General features: G+C 38.1%; 1 protein-coding gene across 4 annotated transcripts in view; it reads left to right on the top strand.

Annotated features, from left to right (window-relative positions):
- Positions 1 to 24123, top strand: part of SPPL3 (signal peptide peptidase like 3) — a 118909-nt gene that overhangs the window by 59779 nt on the left and 35007 nt on the right. For all 4 annotated transcript variants that reach the window (XR_003677219.2, XM_028480302.2, XM_024120762.2 and 1 more), the window contains exon 2: positions 13305 to 13382. Coding sequence is in view for 3 of the 4 variants with exons in the window: in XM_028480302.2 (XP_028336103.1) it covers positions 13305 to 13382 (78 nt within the window). In the remaining variant the exon portion in view is untranslated. The remainder of the gene's footprint in view (positions 1 to 13304; positions 13383 to 24123) is intronic.

Raw genomic sequence — 24123 nt, forward strand, 5'->3', positions numbered from 1 at the left:
TGATACAGCCACTATGGAGAACAGTATGGAGGTTCCTTAAAAAACTACAAATAGAACTACCATATGACCCAGCAATCCCACTACTGGGCATATACCCTGAGAAAACCATAATTCAAAAAGAGTCATGTACCACAATGTTCATTGCAGCTCTATTTACAATAGTCAGGACATGGAAGCAACCTAAGTGTCCATCAACAGATGAATGGATAAAGAAGATGTGGCACATATATACAGTGGAATATTACTCAGCTATAAAAAAGAAACAAAACAGTTATTTGTAGTGAGGTGGATGGACCTAGAGTCTGTCATACAGAATGAAGTAAGTCAGAAAAACAGGTACCATATGCTAACATGTATGTGTGGAATCTAAAAAAAAAAAAAAAAAGGTCTGAAGAACCTAGGGACAGGACAGGAATAAAGATGCAGATGTAGAGAATGGACTTGAGGACACGGGGAGGGGGAAGGGTAAGCTGGGACGAAATGAGAGAGTGGCATGGACATATATACACTACCAAATGTAAAATCGATAGCTAGTGGGAAGCAGCCACATAGCACAGGGAGATTAGCTCAGTGCTTTGTGAGCACCTAGAGGGGTGGGATAGGGAGGGTGGGAGGGAGGAGATATGGGGATATATGTATAGCTGATTCACTCTGTTATAAAGCAGAAACTAACACACGATTGTAAAGCAATTATACTCCAATGAAGATGTTAAAAAAATAAAAAAGCACATAGCACAGCACCCCACACATATTAAATGGTCAATAAAGCCAAGGAACTATAATTACTATTAGGAATTTACAATTTGAGAGTTAAGATTGTTGGTGGTATAAAGGCAAGTGTACTGCTGGTTTTTATGTATTGAACTGTGCCAAGTAGTTTCCTAGGAATTAGATTAGCCCTGAAACGTTATGTCAGCTGAGAATTTTGGTTTCTAGGTGACAGTGCTACGGTAGGAAACAGCACTGGCATTCTCTTAAGAGAAGAAAACCTTTCAGTGGGAATCTATAGTAGCTTTTTCTTTCTTCTCAACTCTCAGATTAAAATGATAGTCAATGTAAAGGAGAGAATAGAGAGACTCTGCAAAAAGGATCAGGAGCTACAGAACTTAGGAGGAACTGCTAACAGATGGGAGAAATGAGAACAAAAAGGTTTTGTTTTGTTTTCTATTAAGCACGCACTTTACTAGTAGAAATTAAAAACTCCATAATAGGAAGGAAAAGCTGTATCAGAAATATAAGTGATTCAGACATGAATTCCCAAAGTATACAACCTCTCCTTCGCATAAACTAGTGGGATAAACATTGAACATAAGGAGTGAAATATAGAAATAGTAACATGGAGGAATTTCTTCAAGAGGGGTGTAAGTGGAACCTGATTAAAGGAGCCAAAGATAGTGAACACATTTTTCCCTTTTGTAAAAGAGGAACATGTTTAACTTTGGGGTGAGAGCTGGTAGACCCATCAAGCTGCAATGAGCAGAACTGTATGATGTCTGGCCTTCCTTCTAGGGTCACAGCAAAGTCTGAATAGTAGGACTTCCAACTGAAATGGAGAATGCAGTGATGTTTACAGAAACAAAACAAACTATGAGTTAAGTAATGGCATAATCTCTATTTTACAGCAGACTAGAACTTAGAACTGAGTTCCTGATCCCCACTCCCCAACCCCCCTTCCTCTGCCCACTACTTGTTCCATCTGTAGCCTTCCCATCTCTGTTGGTGGTGGATCCATCTTTCCACTTGATCGGGCTAAAACCATGGTAGTCATCCTTTGCTCCTCTTTCTCTCGTGCTCCATGTTCCATCTATCAGGAAATTCTGCAGAGCTTTATCTTCAAAATATAACTAGAATCAGATCACTTCTCACCGTTACCATGACTTTCACCCCAGTGCCAGCCATCATCTGTCATCTGTCATCTTGTGCCTGAATTATCACAGTAGCCTGTTCTCTCTGCTTCTGCGTTACCGCACTATAATCTGTTCTTCCCGCCCCCAAGGTTTTTATTTATTTATTTATTTACTTATTTAGTATAGTTGATGTATAATATTACATAAGTTTTAGGTGTACAACATAGTGATTCACAGTTTTAAAGGTTATATTCCACTTATAATTAGTATAAATTTTTGACTGTATTCCTATATTCCCTGTGTTGTACTATATATCCTTGTAGCTTAGTTATAATTACACATAGTAGTTTGTACCTCTTAATCCTCTACCCTCTTCCCCTTCCCTCTCCCCACTGTTAACCACTAGTTTGTTCTCTATATCTGTGTTTCTTTTTTGTTATATTCACTAGTTGTATTTTTTAGATTCCACATGTAAGTGGTATCATACAATATTTGTCTTTCTCTGTCTGACTTATTTCACTTAGCATAATACCCTTCAAGTCCATCCATGTTGTTGCAAATGGCAAAATTTCATTCTTTTTTTATGGCTGAGTAGTAGTCCATTTTATTTATATATATTTTTATATGAAATATATTTTATATATATGTTCCACATTTTCTTTATCCATTCATCTGGTGTTGAACACTTAGGTTGCTTCTATAATCTGTTCTTTTTTTAATAAGATTTTTTTTTTGATGTGGACCATTTTTAAAGTCTTTATTGAATTTGTTACAACATTGCTTCTGTTCTATGTTTTGGTTTTTTGGCCGCGAGGCACGTGGGATCTTAGCTCCCCAACCAGGGATCGAACCCGCACCCCCTGCATTGGAAGTTGAAGTCTTAACCGCTGGACCTCCAGGGAAGTCATAATATGTTCTTAATACATCAGCCAGTCATCCCTTTTCCCCCTACTTTTCTAAAAGTCAGATTTCTTAAGGTATAATTTACAAACAGTAAAATTCACTCTTTTTAGGAGTAGAGTTCTGTGAATTTTGACAACACACATAGTCTTGGACCATCATAGTCAAGAAATAGAACATTTCTGTTGCCCCGCAAAGTTCCCTTACGCCCTTTGTAATCATCCCTCCTCCCACCCCAACCCCTGGCAGTTAAGTCTCTTTTTTCTCCCTTTAGTTTTGTCTTTCCTAGAATGTCATATAAATGGGATATATTTGTAGTGTTTTGAGTCTGCCTTCTTTCTCTGAGCATAATGCATTTGAGATTCATCCATACATAGTGCATTGCTCAGTAGTTTGTTTATTGCTGAGTAGTTCTCCACTGTATAAAGGTACCACAGTTTGTTTATCCTTTCACTAGTTGATGGACATTTGGATTGCTTCCAGTTTTTGGCAATTTTAGATAAAGCTGCTGTAAACATTCACATTTAGGATTTTGTGTGGATATATATTTTCATTTCTCTTGGGTCAATATGCTAACCTGTTTACCTTTATATGACACTGTCAAACTGATGCTAAAGTGACTGTACCATTTTGCTATAAATTAGGCACGGTAAGAGAATATCTTACTGTGGCTGTGTCATTATTGCGTTTTAGGGGCCATTATTAAGTAAAATAAGGGTTACTTGAATACAAGTACTATGACACCATGATTGTTGATCTGATAACTGAGAAGGTTAAGTGACTAATGGAAGGGTAGGTATACAGAGTGGATATCCTGGATGAAGAAATGATTCACGTCCAGGCAGGACAGAGAAAGACGGTGCAGGATTTCATCACGCTATTCAGAATGATGTGCAATTTAAAATGTATTAATTGTTTTATTTATGGAATTGTCCATTTAATATTTTCAGACTGCAGTTGACCATAGGTACCAAACTGTGGAAAGTGAAACCAGGGATAAGGGGGTGACTACTATATTGTGAAATGGTTTAGAGTGTGACCTCTAGATCTGGAGACAGACTACCTGGGTTGGCATGCTAGCTCTTATTCCTCCTTTGGGCAAATTAGTTCATCTCTCTGTGCTTCAGTATCTTCATCTCTAGAGCTGATAATAATAGTGCCTTTTTCAGAGGAATGTTGTGAAGATAAAATGTGTTAGATGTAAACAGCTAGTACAGTGTCTAAACACAGAGTGAGAGCCCCAAGAGCATTAGCTATTGTTGTTGCTGTTACTGTTACTATAACAGCAGTTTTATTTCTTGGTCTCAGAGGCCTTTCAGATAGGGCTTTGGACACTTTTTAATTAATTACTCACCTTTTAAAGGTTGTTCTCATGTTTATTATTTATGGGAGGCCAGGTAACATTTGTCTGAGTGTTTGCGGCACCTGTGTGTAGAGGAAAACGGAAAGTTTTGGGGAATTTATACAGCCCAACCTTTTAAAACACCATAATTTCATCTCTGTTTGTAAACAGGAGTTCGACTCATACTAAACCAACAGTTTTCTCTGAAAATATTCTCACAAGTGGCAGAAGTCTCCAACTATAGAATAGAGTCCAGCATCCTTTATAGCTACCAACTAAAAGTAGTCTTTTCTTAGTGTGACTTTAAAATTTGGGCATTCATCTTATGAATGTCTCACTTTTTGTCAAGATTAATTAGAAAATTCACAAGTAAAATCACCCAGGGCTTCTCATTATTGTTTAGGTTTCTAACAGTATATTTGTATTGGGGTTTTTCCCCTCCTCTTGGAGTCCTGGACAGTAGTTATTTGATCTGAATCTTTTTAGAGGCCTGATAGTGGATTAATTCCAGCTAAAGACTTCAGTCATTAATTCTTTGTGTATATCTCTAGAAAAAAACAAGGGTATTAAATATTCTTGTTATTGCTTAGGACAGAAGAGCCCTCTTCAGGCAGCGGAGTGTCTGCTTTTGGGAGATATTTAGCACAGAGTACTTTAGAGCTCTGGGCTCAAACTGTCTGGATTTGAATCCACACCTTGTCACCTACTGTGTTGTGAAGCTGGAGCTGGTGTGTTGAATTAAGAACATGTAGATTTTGACCTGATGGATGAGGGGGCACAAACCACCCACACGGAGTCCCCAGGTAGTTTCCTCAGCATCTGAGCTCCCACTTTGGGGAAGTAAAATCCACAGGGTCGTTCTGATGGAAGGTGCAGTTTCAATACCCCCACACCAAGGAAATAGTCATAAGATTTATTACTTACAGACCCAGAAGCAAGGGGATGCCGTGAGCCGGGGGAAAGGCAGTCCTTCATCCCTGGGCACAAGCCAGCAGAAGATAGAGCAGGGTAGCAAGCACCTAGTACTTCTAAGGTGATTGGGGTGGAGGTTACTAACTTAGGCCAGGTACCCTTGTGCAGTAACAATAGTAAACAGCAAGGGTTGACATAATCTTTCCGTATAGGGTCAGATAGTAAATATTTTGAGCTTTGTGAGTCATATGGTCGCTCTCAAAACTACAGTTGACCCTTGAACAACACGGGGGTCCACTCGAACTGTGCGGGTCCACTTTATAAGGCAGATTTTTCTCAGTAGTAAGTACTACAGTATTACACGGTTCGTGGTTGGTTGAACCCACAGATACAGATGAACCTCGGATACAGAGGGCCAGGTCTAAGCCGGCACCCCTAACCCCCACGTTGTTCAAGCGTTAACTGTTTTCACCTCTGCCAGTGAAGCTGTAGAGCAGCCATAGACAGTACCCGAATGAATGAGCTTGGCTCTGTATTGGAATAGCAGTAGGTCATGGTTTGTCCACTCCTGGTGTGTGGCAACCTATAGCGCTATATATAGGCTGGTGACTCCCTCCTCTAAGTAATAACAACAATCTTTTATTGAGTAGTGTGTCAAGTGCTGTATTAAGTACTTTACACTATTATCCCCCTTCTATAGATGAAGTTAACTGAAACAAGTGAGGTGAATCAACTTTTATTTTTTTGGCTGTGCAGCATGGCGTGTAGGATCTTAATTCCCCAACCAGGGATCAAACCCGGGCCCTGGCAGTGAAAGCACAGAGTCCTAACCGCTGGCCCGTCAGGGAATTCCCTCAACTTTTTTTTTTTTTTTTCCTACAGTCATTGTGTTTTGTTTATGAAGAAATTTAAAAGAACAGCATGGAAAACTGTTACAGGTAGAAGCAGGCTGAAGACAAATATATCACATAATCCCACTTTTATTAAAAATGGGACTCATCATTTCACATTTCTTTATTATTTGAATTTTTTAAATAACACTAAATTTTTAAAAAATCGTGTTTAAGATCTGCACGTTAAGAAAATGACAAAGAAGTGTTTGTGATTTCTGATTTGGCTATACTTTTCATTTATTTTTGACCAAATGCTAGAAGCTTGTTTTACAGTTAAATGTAACATCCCATCTATAGTAGAATTTTATTTCAGAGAGCCAAATTTAAAGATGAAGGTTTTCTAAAAGTTTAAAAGCACCGACATTGCAATTACATATGTAGTTTAAGATTTAGTCACATCACATCAATTGATATCTTGATTCAGCACTAAATACTATTGCAGGTAAATATTGCTATTCTGATTACTGATACAGCTTTTCACATAGGAAACAGCAGCAAACTTCCATACTTTAATTCATCAAAAGGCAGCAAAAAAAAATTTAAGCAGCTACTATAACACACGTCATATTTAAATTCCAGGTTCCCCAAACCCCATCCCATCCTCATTTGGAAAGCAACCCAACGTCTGCTCCTGAGCTTGCACCACCTAATCTCTTGTAGGAAGAAATGCAGTGTTTGCTTCATAGCTGCCTTGATTATACTGGGGACTTAGTCCATAGGTTAGCTTTTCGTTTTATTTATGGTTTCCTTTTCTGTGCAAAAGCTTATAAGTTTGATTAGGTCCCATAGCACTTTGTTTCTCTATTAAACATTACATTCTGCCGCCTTGTACAGTGTGTCTTTACTAGATTGTAACCTTCTTAAATGACTGTCTTACTTTTTGTATCTTAAACATGGATTTAATTTTATTAAAATTTTATTTGATGAGACACCTATTCCATTACTATGCTTAGAATACATACTTGGTTTTTTGCCTTAAAGTAACAAAAAATGTGGAAGAGATTATTGTGGACCTTATGATAGACAATATTTTTGATAAAAATACAAATTCTGTTTCAATATATTCCACCATGAAGAGAAAGATTATAACATTTCTTAGGCCTGGAATATGTCATTTTCTGCATATTGTATTTGAAGCCAGATATTTTGCAAAGCACAAAAAAATTGTAGCTACCCTTGTTGTTTTGTGATGTGTTAGAATTGCATGTGAGAAAATACTAGCAGTTTATATAGCCAGGGCTTGTGGGGAAATGTATAAGGCAGCAGTTCTCCAATTGTGGCCTGTGGATCACTGGGGTTTACTCAGACCCTTTCAGGGAGTCTACAAGGTCAGACTATTTTCATAATGCTAATAAAGTTATTTGCCGTTTTCATTTTGACATTTTTTTTCTTGCAGTGAAAAGCAGTGGCACATTTTAAAAAAACCACTGCTGTGCTGCTGTAACATGAATCAACGCAGTGGCACCAAACTGAACTAATAATCATTGTATTCTTCACCACCATGCACACACTGTTTAAAAAAAAAAAGAAAGGCAGTTTCACTTAGAGCAAAGCAGTGAAAATTGCTTTTATTAATCTCAATTCTTGAGCACACTTGTTTTTTTCTAATAAAACGCAGAGTTTCCCCCGATTAAAAAATGGGCAGAGGACCTTCTTTTCCAAAGAGGATATACAGATGGCCAACAGGCACATGAAAGGATGCTCAGTGTCACTAATCATCTGGAAAATACAAATCAAAACCACAATGAGGTATCACTCACCCCTGTCAGAGTGGCTATCGTCAAAAAGACAAGAAATAACAAGAGTTGGTGAGGATGTAGAGAAAAAGGAACCCTTGTGCACTGTCAGTGGGAATGTAAATTGATGCAGCCACTATGGAAAACAGTATGGAAGTTCCTCAAAAAATTAAAAATAGAACTGTCATATGATCCAGCAGTTCCACTTCTGGGTATTTATCTGAAGAAAACAAAAAGACTAATTCGAAAAGGTAATGCACCCTAATGTTCATAGCACCATTGTTTACAATAGCCAAGCCATGAAGTAACCTAAGTGCTCACTGACAGATGAATGGATAAAGAAGATGTGGGGGCATGTGTATGTATACATAGACACACACACTGTGGAATATTACTCAGCCATTAAAAAGAATGAAATCTTGCCATTTGTGAGAACAAGGATGGACCTGCTGGGGGTGTTTTGCTTAGTAAAATAAGTCAGACAGAGGAATATGTGGCATCTAAAAAACCAAACAAACAAGCGAATATAACAAAACAGAAACAGACACAGAGAACAAACTAGTGGTTACCATAGGGGAGAAAAGGGCAAAATAGGTGAAGGGAATTAAGACGTACAAACAGGCAGTTATAAATAAGTCACAGAGATGTAATGTATAGCAAAGGGAGTGTAGTCAATATTTTATAACTTTGTATGGTGTGTAGTCTATAAAAATACTGAATCACTGTGTTGTACACCTGAAACTAATATATTGTAAGTCAACTATACTTCAATTAAAATTTAAAAAGTTCTTATTAAGCACTTCTGCTATATAATAAAATACCATTGGTTTTCTTAAGAAAAAACACTTGTGCAGTCATTTAAAATACTAGCTGAACTAGCTACTTTTTTCTTGGAACCTTCCATTTTTACTTGAAGGATGAGTAGTGGACAAACTATGGAGTTATTCACACTTGGGTGTGTGGCAGACAGTTTCTCAAAAATGAATGAAGTGAGCCTGTTACTTCAAGGGGGAAAAAAGTTATTTTTGCCAGTGATAAAATTTGCATGAAAATAGGAATTTTGGAAATTTTGTGCCCATTATCATTAGCCTCAAGAGTGAAATTAACAGGGCTTCCCTGGCGGCGCAGTGGTTAAGAATCTGCCTGTCAATGCAGGGAGCGTGGGTTCGAGCCCTGGTGCAGGAAGCTCCCACATGCTGCAGAGCAACTAAGCCCATGTGCCACAACTACTGAGCCTGCGCTCTGGAGCCCGTGAGCCACAACTATTCAGCCCACGTGCCACAACTACTGAAGCCTGCATGCCCAGAGCCTGTGCTCTGCAACAAGAGAAGCCACCACAATGAGAAGACTGCAAACTGCAACGAAGAGTAGCCCCCGCTTGCCACAACTAGAGAAAGCCCACACACAGCAACGAAGACCCAATGCAGCCAAAAATAAATAAAATGAAATTTTTTAAAAAGTGAAATTAACAAATGTGGTTTTTCAGATATTGTGTAATGAAATGTAACAACATCTGGAAGAGCTGCATAACTCAGTGACCAGTGTCTTCCAAGTGACCAATGCGTGATGTTACAAAATCATCCATGGGTAAAAGAGCCATTCAACTATAATATAGTCCATGGGATTTTAATGTAATGTAGTTTTTTTTTTTTAATTCACTGATAAGGTTTCAGATTCCATACTGCAAGTAACCTTTAAGAAATTACCACTTGTTGAATTTTAGTGTAGTATCAAAGAAGAATATCCTCAGTTATCTGAAAAGGTTATTGAAATATTCCTCCCTTTTCCAGCTACACATCTGTGTAAGGCCAGATTTTTCCCCCCCAATAAAGTTCAACTAAAGTAACATATAGCAACAGATTGAATGCAGGAGCAATTATGAGAGAATCTGGCTATCTTCTATTTAAGCCAGAAATTAAAGAGGTTTGCAAACATGTAAAAGGATGCCCCTCATCTAAATTTTTTGTTTTGGAAAATAGTTATCTTTCCTTTTAAAATGTAATTTATGTGCTCGTGTAATGGTTTTATTATATTTAAATGAATTAGTAAATAAGCATTTAAATTTTATCTCACTTTTAATTTCTAGTATTGTAAATATCAATAGCTGTAACCCACAGGAACAAAAGCCCTCAGGGTCCTTGAGAGTATAGATGGTCTCAAGACCAAAAAGTTTGCCAAGTGCTATTCTAGGTCAGTGTGCAGGGTTGGAATAGTAGTTGCTTGGTTCGTTGGGTGGACAAGAATGCTTTCATTGTATAGCTGGGAGGCTGACACATAGAACACGTTATAGAACAGAACTCTCTGTGTCTCAGTTTGGCATGATTTTTAGCAGGATATGTGTCTAAGCACTTGCTGGTAAAGCAGCTAGAAATAGATGCTTGCCTGTAGAGCAGCTCCTAAAATCCAGCATGGTTCTAAAAATCTTAGGGTGTGAAATATAACCTTATATATGAGAGAACTTTCTGGTAGCTGTTTGTCTATTAAGACTTGGGGGAATGTAGTTAAAGAATTAATGGTTTTCGTAATGACCATATAAAATGTTTCAACTCAACAGCTGACCTATACTAATATATTATTTGGCAAATCTTCAAGTCTGTTTTTAGTGCATTTGGCTGACCTGCTTTCAGTGTGTCTCAAATGCATGTATGTAGTTTCTTTTTGCATTTCTGTAAGAATTCCTTTACTTCAGAGTATAGAGTTATTCCTCCTTTCTTTATCGTGAATCCAGCGTCTCTGGAAACAGTCACCTCAATGGGAGGGCCTGAGAGATGATACATTTCTGTTGATGCTTTGGTAGAGTCTGAAGTATAAGATACAGAGGGGCTGTAAAATAAGATTGCTGGCCTTTGATTTTAATCCATGTTCTGTATTTTATAATAAATTCTTTTTGTTAAAAGGCTTTTTGTACAACTTCCATAATGGTAGTTTGAGTTGAAATATATGAAATTTCAAATAACACTGTGAAATAAATTATAACTTCTAATTATGTGATATTTGGTAGTTTGCAAAGTTCAAACTTTTTTAAAAGTTGTACTGTAAATTATAAAATACCATGAACTATATTAGGAGTCAGTTTTAACCAGATTTTCTTGGTACAGATTTATTTGAAAAACTAGTTCAGTATAGAAGAAACCATTAAATGAAACATCAGAACATTTTTCCTGAAACCGTGCATTTTGCTCTGCAGTGGGTAGCATGCTTATCGCCAGAAAATGGAGATGAGAACTGGTAGTGCTAATCAGCCTCTTCGTAAGGTATTTAACACATGGCCAAGACTGCACCTTGAAAAACAGATTGTGAGGAAAGTCAGTGACTATGGTTAGTCAGTCACACAGAGTAGAGCACAGCATAGAGAATCTGGAGGAGGAAGAGCTGGTTTAACCAAAATTCAACCCAGACTTCTAGAAGTCTTAAGTGATGTCTCTGGAGAGTTTCCATTGATTTGAGAGTTATAGCAAAAAGAAAGAAACAATAGTACCAAACCTTAAGACACTGAGTTTGGGAAGTTTAAATGTTTAATCTACCTTTTAGGGAATGGCAATATGTTTCAGAACATAAAGGGTACAGAAAAGCTAAGTCATCTAAGTAAAACACCATCCAAAAAAAAAGTGCCCCCCCCTTCATGTTTTATAGATCGAGTCTGAAAAAAACTTATAAATTGCTTTTTAAAACGCCTATTGGCCCTTAATTATACGAAAAGCTGCTCAATCTCACTTTAATTCACTTTAAAATTCATTACATCAGAAAAGTAACGCAAATGAAAACTAACTGCTGCTGGTAAGGGGTAGAGCAGTTTAAGTTCAGGCAGCATCTCATCTGATCCTGCTGCTCTTTGAAGACACTTCATCGGTTACCGTGCTATCCTGGGTTTTCTTCCTCTTTCTCTGTTTCATTTTGTTTTCTTTGCAGCTCCTCCTTCTTTCTGATCTTTAAATTTCTGAATTTTCAGGCTTTCATCCTGGGTCCTCTTCTCACCCACACCCGTGGCTTCAATTACCATGTGGAAGGTTATGAGCTCCCAATATGTATCCTTAGCTTAGAACTGCTTCTGAACTCTAGACCCAGATAGCCAACTGTTTCCTCAGCACATCCAAAACTTCAAATCTGCTCCTCCTGTTGCCTTTTTTTGCCAAATGGTATAGCCATCCACCAGCTGCTTAGCAGAAACCTGGGGATCCTCTCTTGGCCTCATAAACAATCACCAAATCCTATTTTGTTGAGTCTTGTATCTCTCTCATTCATCTGCCCCCGCTAAGGAAGCCCCCCCAACCCCTACTTCTTAGGTAGAATCCACCTATTATACATTCTCAAGGTACCCTGTACTTGTTGAAAATTTATAACATTTTCAACAATTATATTCACTTGCTTATGTTAACTTTTTGTTTTCATTGCTTTAGAACAAAATTTAATTTTTAAATTCCTTTAGAAAATACATTCAGGGACAAGACCAACACAGTCTTGTTTTTTATTACATCCCTGGGGGCTAGCAGAGTGCCAGGCACAGAAGCATCGTTAAATGTTTACTGAGCGGGCTTCCCTGGTGGCGCAGTGGTTGCACATCCGCCTGCCGATGCAGGGGACACAGGTTCGTGCCCCGGTCCGGGAAGATCCCACATGCCACGGAGCAGCTAGGCCCGTGAGCCATGGCCGCTGAGCCTGTGCGTCCGGAGCCTGTGCTCCGCAACGGGAGAGGTCACAGCAGTGAGAGGCCCGCGTACCGCAAAAAAACAAAACAAAACAAAAAAAAAAACTGAGGGAAAAAAATGAAGAGAAGTTTGTTTTAGGAAAATCCATAACATGAATGGATAGTGTGAACGGTGAATTCCTGAAGACAGACTTGCAAACATGGGGAATTCCCCTGGTGCTGGGAATTCCCTGGGACTCTGCGCTTCTACTGCAGGGCGCCTGGGTTCGATCCTTGGTCCGGAAACTAAGATCCCACAAGCCGACTGATGTGCCCCTCCCCCCCCCCCCAAAAAAAAGATCTCTGATAGTCAAGCCATAGAAGGGAGCTAAGGAATTGGCAGTAGGATTGAGAGAAGTAGGGTATTTGCGGAAGTGGAAGTTGTGAGACTTACTGACTGTCGTCACATGTGGGAAGTAAGTGAACAGGGTGTCGAGAATGCTGAGGGAATCATGATATCATTCCTTAAGACATTTGGGTATGAAGGGAAGAATAATGACTTTAGTTTTGGACCTGTTGACTTTAAAGAACCTTCTGTGGGACACCTAGATGGAGAGAACCGATAGGCAGTTATAAAAATAAAACTAGAATCCAGGAGCGAGACACAGGCTTTACTTCATCACTGAGCAAAACCAGTAAAATACTATTGATAATTCAAGTGTACAGAGTTGGTAGATGTTTTGGTACTTTTTAACTGGGGAGTGGAAGCACATATTGCCTATGATACGGAGATGGCATTTTTTACATTAATGTCATTTAACATCCTGTGAATGTTAACTAATAATAGCTGTGAATCTATACGTTTACTCTTTATGTTAAGCTAGCAGATCTGTGTTTTAATTATGTATTTTGTTAATGCTAATTTATACCTGTTTTCCTTCCTAAAGACAAAAATAAAACTTAGTGGGGTTTATAGAAATCCATTAGACTGTAAACTCCATGAGGACTTGCTGCCATGTGATTAAAATTTTTTTCCTCTTATTTCTCTAGGGCCTATTCCCTGGTGGATTCCAGTCAAGTGTCTACATTTCTGATTTCCATTCTACTTATAGTCTATGGTAGTTTCAGGTAAGATGCTCTCAAAATGGGATTGATTTCTACTGGAAGTGGAAGAAGCGTTGCTCTGAAAATGTTGGCACCAAAACTTAACTGCTTCTGTGAGGAAAAACATGACTTTGACAGGAATTAAGTTGAACAGGATAATTCTGATATTTATTCTTTGGTTGGCTTCTGTTAAAACACTTCTTGGTTTTGCTTATGGCTTTGGCATTTTAATGCAAACAAACAAAAACTAATTGCTTAAATTCTGGTTCTGAAAAAAAGGATTCACGTAAATACACTCATTGAGAGGGTTAAGGAGAGTCCTTGACAGTGATTCTACAGAGTCTCAAAGGGGACATAAAGTTTTTCTTAATTAAAGAAAAGGCACTGACCTACGTTGAGCCATATGAGACTGCTGATGGTCAAATTTTTGACCTACACAAATAATTTCATATGGTGGTTCAACCTACTTTTATGAGGATTGTGCACGGTAGCATTTACCAGGTATTCTCTCTGCTGACCTTCTCGAAGTTCCCATCCTAGCAAACAGCCATAGAAATACAAAGGAAAATCAGGAAGCTAGATACCCCCTTCTTTTCACTATTCTTACTTTAGAGGAAATTTGGTGGTTGTATAACTCAAATAGTTTCATGGCTGATACATTTAAAAATGAAGGCTGCCTGAGAAATTTTAAATTGAGAACTTGAAAGGGAGCAACAGTGATAAACGAAATAATCAGGCATAAGGATTTTGAACTATCCAATATTATATCTAGATTTTAATGGGTATTTGGTAAAATCATAAGACTTCCAGGCTTTATCTCAACACTGAGTAGGACAAGTAAAATACTGTTGATAATTCCAGTATCAGTTGATAAAAGTTTTAATCATTGAGACTTCAGCTGGGAGCCCTAGGTTCATAACCACTCTTAGGAAGCATTAGTCAAGCCAGGGCAATTTAGAACCTTATCAACATAATCGTGATTTTTTTTATCTCTATCCTTTGGACAAGTTTTTGGTTTTTTTCTTTTTGAGTATATAATGTTTCAACATTTCAAAAGTCTTTATAATTTAAAAAAAAACCTTTAGACTCACAACTGTAATACTCCTTTCATTAGCTCATATGACATTTTATTTGGCACATACTTTCTTACATACTGTGTACATTTTTATAGTTTAAATCATTTATATTCTGATTATTATCTAACAAAAATATTTTTCATTATCATCTTCATACTAATTTTTAGTAATTTGATATTTCTTTGTGTTACTATCTTATTCCACTCTTTTTGGACATGTGAGTTGTTAAAGTGACCATCTTTTTATGTATTCTTTTGCTTTGGCTGAAAAATATCCCTAAGATAAATATCCAGAAATTGAAAAACTTCTCCAAAGAGTATGAACTGGCTCTTACTACATATTGCCGTGTTGTTTTCCAGAAGGGTTATACCAACTTAGAATTGGGCAAGTTTTAAACAAAATTTTATGTAATAAATGTACCATAGAATTATATTATGTGGATGGAAAGGATCTCTCCGGTATGTCTCCTTATTTTACAAATGAGGAAACCGAGGCCCAACAAGATGAGGTAACTTGCTAAAGATTATACAGCTAGTTGGTAACAAAATCTGGGTGGGAACCCAGTTCTCAAGACTTGTGGTCCAATACTTTATGTCTTTTATACTTTAATAATGCACTTTCTGCAAAAAGTAAATCATGATGCCTTTAATTATACATTTAAATTTACCTCATTTTAAGTAAATTTGGAAGTATTTCCTCCTCTTCTGTTTTCTGGAAAAGATTACGTGAAATTGTGTTACTTCTTTTTTAAATATTTGATAGAAATCACCGGAGAAGCCATCTAAAGATGGAAGATTTTGGGGGGTTTGGCTTTGGTTTTTCCTGCTTTATTCATCTTTTTTTTCCTGCTTTATTCATCTTTTTTTTTTTTAAAGTATTGGTAAAGGCTTTGTGTGTGTGTGTGTGCGGTAAAGTATACATAACATAAAATTTACTATTTTAACCCATTTCTAAGCATACAGTTCAGTAGCTGGTAAGGGCTTTTTAAAACACGTTACTATTTTTTATTTTTAAAATTTATTTTATTATTTTTGGCTGCATTGGGTCTTCATTGCTGCGCACGGGCTTTCTCTAGTTGCTGTAAGCAGGGGCTATTCTTCGTTGTAGTGCACGGGCTTTTCACTGCGGTGGTTTCTCTTGTTATGGAGCACAGGCTCTAGGCGCGTGGGCTTCAGTAGTTGTGGCATGAGGGCTCAGTAGTTGTGGCTCGTGGGCTCTGGAACGCATCCTCAGTAGTTGTGGCTCATGGGCTTCGTTGCTCTGCAGCATATGGGATCTTCCCGGACCAGGGCTCGAACCCATGTCCCCTGCATTGGCAGGAGGATTCTTTTTTTTTGATGTTGGGGGTAGGAGTTTATTAATTAATTTATTTATTTTTGCTGTGTTGGGTCTTCGTTTCTGTGCGAGGGCTTTCTCTAGTTGCGGCGAGCGGGAGCCACTCTTCATCGCGGTGCGTGGGCCTCTCACTATCGCAGCCTCTCTTGTTGCGGAGCACAGGCTCCAGACGCGCAGGCTCAGTAGTTGTGGCTCATGGGCCTGGTTGCTCCGCGGCATGTGGGATCCTCCCAGACCTCGAACCTGTGTCCCCTGCATTAGCAGGCAGATTCTCAACCACTGCGCCACCAGAGAAGCCCTGGCAGGAGGATTCTTAACCACTGCGCCACCAGGGAAGCCCACTATCTTTTTATTATAGCCGTTGTAGTGCTAGGGTATGAAATATCTCATTGTGCTTTGATTGCATTTCACTGATAACTGAGATCAGGTTGAAAAGATGTTGAGCATCATTTAATGTACTTGTTAGGCATGTGTTTTTCTTCTTTGGTGAAATGCCTATTCAAATCTTAGCCCATTATAAAATTGGGTTGGGGCTTCCCTGGTGGTGCAGTGGTTGAGAGTCCGCCTGCCGATGCAGGGGACACGGGTTTGTGCCCCGGTCCGGGAAGATCCCACATGCCACGGAGCGGCTGGGCCCGTGAGCCATGGCCACTGAGCCTGCGCATCCGGAGCCTGTGCTCTGCAACGGGAGAAGCCACAGCAGTGAGAGGCCCGCGTACCGCAAAAAAAAAAAAAAAAAAAAAAAAAGGGTTGTCTTATACCAAATTGTAACAGTTCTTTAAATATTCTAGATCCAGGTTCTCTCTCAGTCACATGATTTGCAAATATTTTCTTCCAGTCTCTAGCTTGCCTTTTCATTTTCTTAACAGTGTCTTTCAAAGTGTAAACATATTTTATTTTGATTAAGTCCAACTTACCAACTTTTTGTCTTGTGGAGTATGCTTTTGGTGTTGTACCAGAGAATGCTTTGCCTTATCCATGAGCACAGTTTTTCTCCTATATTTTTACGTTTTACATTTAAGTCTATAATTCATTTTGAGTTGATTTTTGTGAAATACAAATGAAGTACAAATCTAAATTTGTCATGAATATGACTATCCAGTTGTCCCAGCACCATTTGGTGAAAAGACGATCCTTCACCCATTGTCAAAAATCAGTTGTCCGTAAGTGTAAAGATTTGTCACGGGACTCCACATTTCTTTCTTTCTTTTTTTTTTTTAAATAAATTTATTTATTTTAGTTATTTATTTTTGGCTGTGTTGGGTCTCATTGCTGCGCGCAGGCTTTCTCTAGTTGTGGTGAGCGGGGGCTACTCTTTGTTGTGGTGCACAGACTTCTCATTGCGGTGGCTTCTCTTGTTGAGGAGAATGGGCTCTAGGTGCATGGGCTTCAGTAGTTGTGGCTCATGGGCTCTAGATCACAGGCTCAGTAGTTGTGGCATACGGGCTTAGTTGCTCTGTGGCATGTGGGATCTTCCCGGACCAGGGCTCGAACTCATGTCCCCTGCATTGGCAGGTGGATTCTTAACCACTGCGCCACCAGGGAAGTCCGATTGCTACAGCTTTTATAGTAAATGTGGAAATCTAGTAGTGTAAGTCCTACAACTCTGTTCTTTTTCAAAAGTGTTTGGCTATTATGGATCCTTTGTATTTCCATATTAAGTTTAGGTTCAGCTGGTCTGTTTCTACAAAAAATTCTTCTGGGATTTTGATAGGTATTGTGTATCTATAGATCAGTTTGGGGAGAATTGCTATCTTAATAATATTGAGTCTTTCAATCCAGGGACCTGAAATGTCTCTCCATTTATTTAGATAATCTTTAATTTTTCTTAGCAATGTTTTGTAATTTTCAGTGTATAAGGTTTGCACCACTTCTGTTAAACTTATTCCTAAGTATTTTATTCTTTTCAATGTTATTGTTGATGGAATTTTTCCTTGATTTATTTTTAGATTTTTCATTGCTAAGTATATAGAACTGTCAATGATTTTAAAATATTAACCTGGTATCCTGTAGCTTTGCTGAACTCATTTATTAGTGCTAGTAGTTTTTTGTGTATGGATTTCTTGGGGTTCCCTACATGCAGGATAATGCAGCCTGCAAGTAAAGACAGCTTTGCTTCTTCCTTTCAAATCTGAATGCCTTTTATTTTATCTGTTAATTTCTAGGATAGTTAAAAGTATTCAACTGTGATTGGAATTTGTCTATTTTCTCTTATATTTTTGTTGATTCATTTTTAAAGTTATTAAGTACAGAAAGGTTTATGATATTATATCTGGTAGACTGTATTTTCAAATTATTATCCAGTAGCCCTTTTTCTTATGTTTTATGCTTTTTGCTTTGAGTTTTATTTTGTCTGACATTAATATTGCTATACCTGCTTTCTTTTGATAGTATTTTATTTTTAATTTCTTTAAAACATTTATTTTGAAACAATTTCAGACATAAAAGTTGTAAAATTAGCACAAAAAATTCTCATATACTCTTTACCCAGATTCCTCAAATGTTAGCATTTTACTGTTGCTTTCTGTCATTCTTTGTGTGTGATAAAGATGAGTACATTTTTTTTTTTCTGGAAAAAAAAATTCTGACTGCCTTTAATCTTTCCTCCTCCTTTTCCTCCTCTTAATTTCTGTTCATCAGTAGTGATGTTCCCTCTTCCATTTTCTATTTTAGTCATTTATGTCTTCTGTCTTTTTTTTCTTTGTTAGTCTAGCTAAAGGTTTGTCAATTTTGTTCATCTTTTCAAAGAACCAACTTTTGATTTCATTGATTTTTCTTTTTCTTTTTTCTATTTTCGCTTTTCATTGATTTCCACTCCAACCTATCATTTCCTTCTTTTGGCTTGCTTTGAGTTTATTTATGCTTCTTTTTCTAAATCCTTAAGGTAGAAGCTCAAGTTTCTGATTTGAAACCTTTCTTCTTCTTCTTTTTTTTTTTTTTTTTTTGTGGTACACGGGCCTCTCACTGCTGTGGCCTCTCCCGTTGCTTTTTTGTGGTACACGGGCCTCTCACTGCTGTGGCCTCTCCCGTTGCAGAGCCCAGGCCCCGGACGCGCAGGCTCAGTGGCCATGGCTCACGGGCCCAGCCGCTCTGCGGCATGTGGGATCCTCCCGGACCGGGGCACAAACCCGTGTTCCCTGCATCGGCAGGTGGACTCTCAACCACTGCGCCACCAGGGAAGCCCACCTTTCTTCTTTTTTAACATAGGCATTTAAAGCTACAAATTTCCTTCTAAACACTGCTTTAACTGCAACCCATAAATTTTGTTATGTTGTATTTTCATTTCATTCAATTCAAGATATTTTTCCTGGTGATTTTTTTTCTTTGACCTATGGGTTCTTTATAAGTGTGTTGCTTACTTTCCTAATAATTGGAATATGTCAAAATTCTCTCTGTTATTTAAAAGAATTTCAACAGCCTCACTTCTGCTGTGCTCAGAGACATACTTTTTATGGCTTCAATCCTTTTAAATATTTGTGACTTGTTTTATGGCCTAGCGTATGATGTGTCCTGGAGAATGTTCCATATGCAATTGGAAAAATCAACCTACAACAGTGTTGAGAGCAGGGAGTGATATTATCTGGTTTGTGTTTTAGAAGGGTTGGTCTAGGTTCTGTATGGGAAATAGATTGTTGAGTAAGAGGGAAGAGTGAAATAAGGGAAACCTGGGAAACTGCTGCCCTAGTATAGGCAGAAAATGATGGTGCTTTAACTAAGCTAATAATGGTGGAGTTGAGATATCAGTGGATTTAGGACAGGATTCCTGATGGAATAGATATAGTGTGTGAGAGAGAAGAGTCAAGGGTGACTCCAAAGTTTATGGCTTGAAACAGCTGGACCCAGTGGGTGCTATTTTTGAGATGGGAAGCTCTGTAAGAAAAGCAGATTTTTCATGGAAACTTGGTACACAAAGCAGACACAATTTGTTAAGAGACTGATATTGGTTCTAGTTTGGCTCTTCCCACTGTTTAATTTGGGACAAGTAACTTAACCTCTGTGAACCCATATCTTGAAAGTTGTTATTTCATTAATTATGAGTACTATAACTATTATTTAGAACAATAGTGGCATAGTGTTAACTATATTCTGACTTGTAATGCATTCTCTCTTTAAGCTTTCCAGAGTGATTTGTAAGTGTATTGTTTTAGTAGTGCTTAACCAAATAGTTTTACAACAAATTTTCACATCTCTTTCTAAGTATTTAATAAACAAACCATACTGAAATTACTGTTTTGATAGGTCAAAACTTGTCAAATATTGTAGTTCAACTGATAGTTTCTTTTTACTCATTGACCTGTGATCACATGGGGGCTTTTAGGAATGCCTCTTATCAAAAATATCTGTTTGTGGTAACAAAACGAAAATTGCAGTAGTCAGTGAGGTAAAACTGGTAGCAGGGTAATTTCCTTGATTCTTGCTTTAATGTAAACAAGGGATAGCTAGATGAAGAGCTGACCTGTTACTTATTTGGATGTGGATTCCTTGATGAAAATACTTTTTCATCAAGGAATGAAGGGAGTTCTTCATTAAGACACAGCCAGTTGGGTACCCTAGGGTGCTGAATGATGCTTCCCAATCTATCTTGCTCACTGACTTCTACCATTTCTACCAGTTTAGATGCCTCTCAATTGTTGTGAGTGACTTCTGTTTCTTACTCTGAGGGGATTGGGTAGAGATGTATGATTTTTATTGGCTATTATAATTTTTTTTTTACTTAGACCTTGACTATATTAAAGAAACCTGATGAAGAAAATAGCTAACATTTTACTGAACATTTATGTACCAAGTACAGTGCTAACTGCTTTACATAAAGTCTCATTAATCCTCACATCAATTCAACAGGATAGGTATTGTTATTCCCATTTTATAAATGAGGAAACTAGGGCCCAGAAATGTTAAGTAGCTTACCCAAGTAATAAGTGATGGAGCTGGGATTCAAACTCAAGCAGTACTTTACTGCTGCTGGCTATTGAGAACAATAATAAAATTTTAAATATGAAGCAAATAAATTGATCTGGTAGTAAAGTCAGAAGGAATGAGAAGCTTTCTTAAAAAACCCTTTTTGGTGATTTTTTTCCTTCAGCAGTGGTTCTCAGACCTTATTGTGCATAAAAATCACCTGGGGAAGATTGTTCAGTAGGCTTAGGATGGGTGCCCAGCACCTCATTCAGGTGACCTGCACAACACACTTTGATAAACTCTTACCTAACACTAAGTTATTGGTTCTTCATTGCTGGTAGCATTTTATGGACCCATTCACTGATGTGTTATTTACCTTTTACAGCTCTGTTGGCAAGTTCTCCTGAACTTCTCAGAGTTTCCCGTTTTGCTAAATCAAAAAAGTTTCCCCTCAATCCTCATCCTTGATAAGCCTTGATGGTTTACCACCACTTACTATTGCAAATTTCTCCTCCCTTGGCTTCCATGATTCACTTTCATGCTCCATTCCATATAGGACATGCACAAAAAACTGCTTCTTGAATTTGTTTAGCCCTGTCCCTATTGCCCCTCCAAGTGCCCAGCCAAATATTAATATGTTCCTATCTCCTCTGTTTTGGGACCATAAAAATATATTATTTGCTCATTTAAATTATTCCATTTTATTTGTTTAGAGCTGGGATGACATGCAGAAAATCATAAAATACAGGATAAAAGATTTGTGAATTGAACTGGTTATTTACCTCCAGGCTTTCACATTTCAAAGTACAGAGGGGAAGACTGTGCCAAATAAAATGAGATTCTAAAGCCCAAAACAAATCCTTGATTTAGGAACCCTTAACGTTCACCATCCCTTGGCTGAGCTTTGCTAGCTGGACTTTCTATATTACTTAAAGATGACACCTGTCTCTCCTTAATCTTTCCAGCTGCTCAGGAAAAAAATAGCATAATTACTCATCTAATATGTATGTCCCCAAAACCTTTGACAAATCAACAGGAGAACATTAATGGGGGGGAGAGGGGAGGAGAAAGGGACTGTCCTGATGGGCATATGGACCCAAGAATCACAATGTGAGGATGGTTTAGAATTTCTTAGGCAGCTTATTACTGTCAGGACACTTAAGTTCTGTCCCATCAGGAATCACAGACAAAAAAATAACAGGTTGGAAGTAGACGTAGGGACTTCCCTGGTGGCACAGTGGTTAAGAATCTGCCTGCCAATGCAGGGGACATGGGTTCGAGCCCTGGTCTGGGAAAATCCCACATGCCGCAGAGCAACTAAGCCTGTGCACCACAACTACTGAGCCTGCTCTCTAGCGCCTGGGAACCACAACTGCTGAGCCGGCGTGCCACAGCTACTGAAGCCCGTGTGCCTAGAGTCTGTGTTCCGCAACAAGAGAAGCCACCACAATGAGAAGCCCGTGCACCGCAACGAAGAGTAGCCCCCCCTCGCCACAAGTAGAGAAAGCCTGCACGCAGCAACGAAGACCCAATGCAGCCAAAAATAAATTAAATAAATTTTTTAAAAATGAAGTAGATGTAAAAGGAAATCAAAAGGAAGATACACTTTATGATCAATAGACAAATAGATAATATATAATTATAATACATATATCTCTGTATATGTGAAGTTGCTATATAAAGGAATAATGGAACTTTTATAGAGTAACTACTACCATTTTTTTAAGGCAAGCACCTACCTGTGCTTTCTTTAATGGTGAGGATAGTTTATTTGCTTATACCCAAACCTACTCTAGGAAGACAATGTCATCAGGTTAATAGGACCACAGAGATGATAAGAAATGCACTTTATATGATTGTGTTGCCCTTCATACTAAATGCATGTAATTAAGTTAGATCAGGTTAACCAAAATAAGTCTGACTATGGTTCACACATGTCATGATGTGTTTATCACACACTGATGTGTGATATGCTTATCTTTTGGATAGTTCTTTTTGCCCTCTCATAACCTGTCCTACTTTAAGAAAACATACAGAAATCTGAATTTATTAGATAATGTAGGGAATGGTTATGTACATTGTAATGTATATGGACAAGTTCCTTGATATATTTAACCGTTTTATCAGTTCCTTTTTCAATGTTCCATTCATAAAAAACCACTGTAACTTTTCTAGGAATACACATTTAGCGTAAAGCCAAGTTCAGCCATATAGTGTTTACCTTGACCAGGTGAATTCTCCCCTTCATTGTGCTTGCTTCCAAAACTGAAATGATCAAAAAACATGGTACTCTTAAATTAAAATATTAAAATAAAAAATTTCAATTTGCCTTTCTCCTCCAATAGTCACAGTTGTACTCCATTATCATAATTCAAACAGATGAACAAGTATAACTTTCAGTAAATGTGTTCTCAGCTCCATTTTGCTTCCTGCAGTTGTTTATTTTTGCTCTGCCCTGTCCAAAAGGATTTCAGACCATTTATTAAGTTTTACAAGTTGTGGTGAGATAAGGTAAATTAAAATGGGGCCAAAGAAAAGTATGGGTGGAGACAAAGTAGAGCCAAAAATAAGTCTAAAAATGTATACCATATTGGCCAGCACCCTTACTACTGGTGGTCCACGGACACCACAGTAAGCTTTCTAGCAGCCAACTTTCAGAAGAAAGAAAGAAAAACTTTACAATGTCCTTGAATAAAAAGAACCCAGTTCAGGTGAATTGCAGTTATTCTTGGTCTTAAGATCAGACAGAGCTTTATCCCGAAGACCCTCAGAAAGAGGATGCAACATTGAATTTCATAGCATTCATAATAGGCATTCATTGTTTGTTGAATGAATTATAGTACCCTTCAATATAAGCTGGTAGCATTTTGTGAAAATTTTTTTTTTTTTTTTTTTGTGGTACACGGGCCTCTCACTGCTGTGGCCTCTCCCGTTGCAGAGCACAGGCTCCGGACGCGCAGGCTCAGTGGCCATGGCTCACGGGCCCAGCCGCTCTGCGGCATGTGGGATCCTCCCGGACCGGGGCACAAACCCGTGTTCCCTGCATCGGCAGGTGGACTCTCAACCACTGCGCCACCAGGGAAGCCCACCTTTCTTCTTTTTTAACATAGGCATTTAAAGCTACAAATTTCCTTCTAAACACTGCTTTAACTGCAACCCATAAATTTTGTTATGTTGTATTTTCATTTCATTCAATTCAAGATATTTTTCCTGGTGATTTTTTTTCTTTGACCTATGGGTTCTTTATAAGTGTGTTGCTTACTTTCCTAATAATTGGAATATGTCAAAATTCTCTCTGTTATTTAAAAGAATTTCAACAGCCTCACTTCTGCTGTGCTCAGAGACATACTTTTTATGGCTTCAATCCTTTTAAATATTTGTGACTTGTTTTATGGCCTAGCGTATGATGTGTCCTGGAGAATGTTCCATATGCAATTGGAAAAATCAACCTACAA

Source organism: Physeter macrocephalus, chromosome 19 (genome assembly GCF_002837175.3).
Source record: "Physeter macrocephalus isolate SW-GA chromosome 19, ASM283717v5, whole genome shotgun sequence".
NCBI classification, from domain to species: Eukaryota; Metazoa; Chordata; class Mammalia; order Artiodactyla; family Physeteridae; genus Physeter; species Physeter macrocephalus.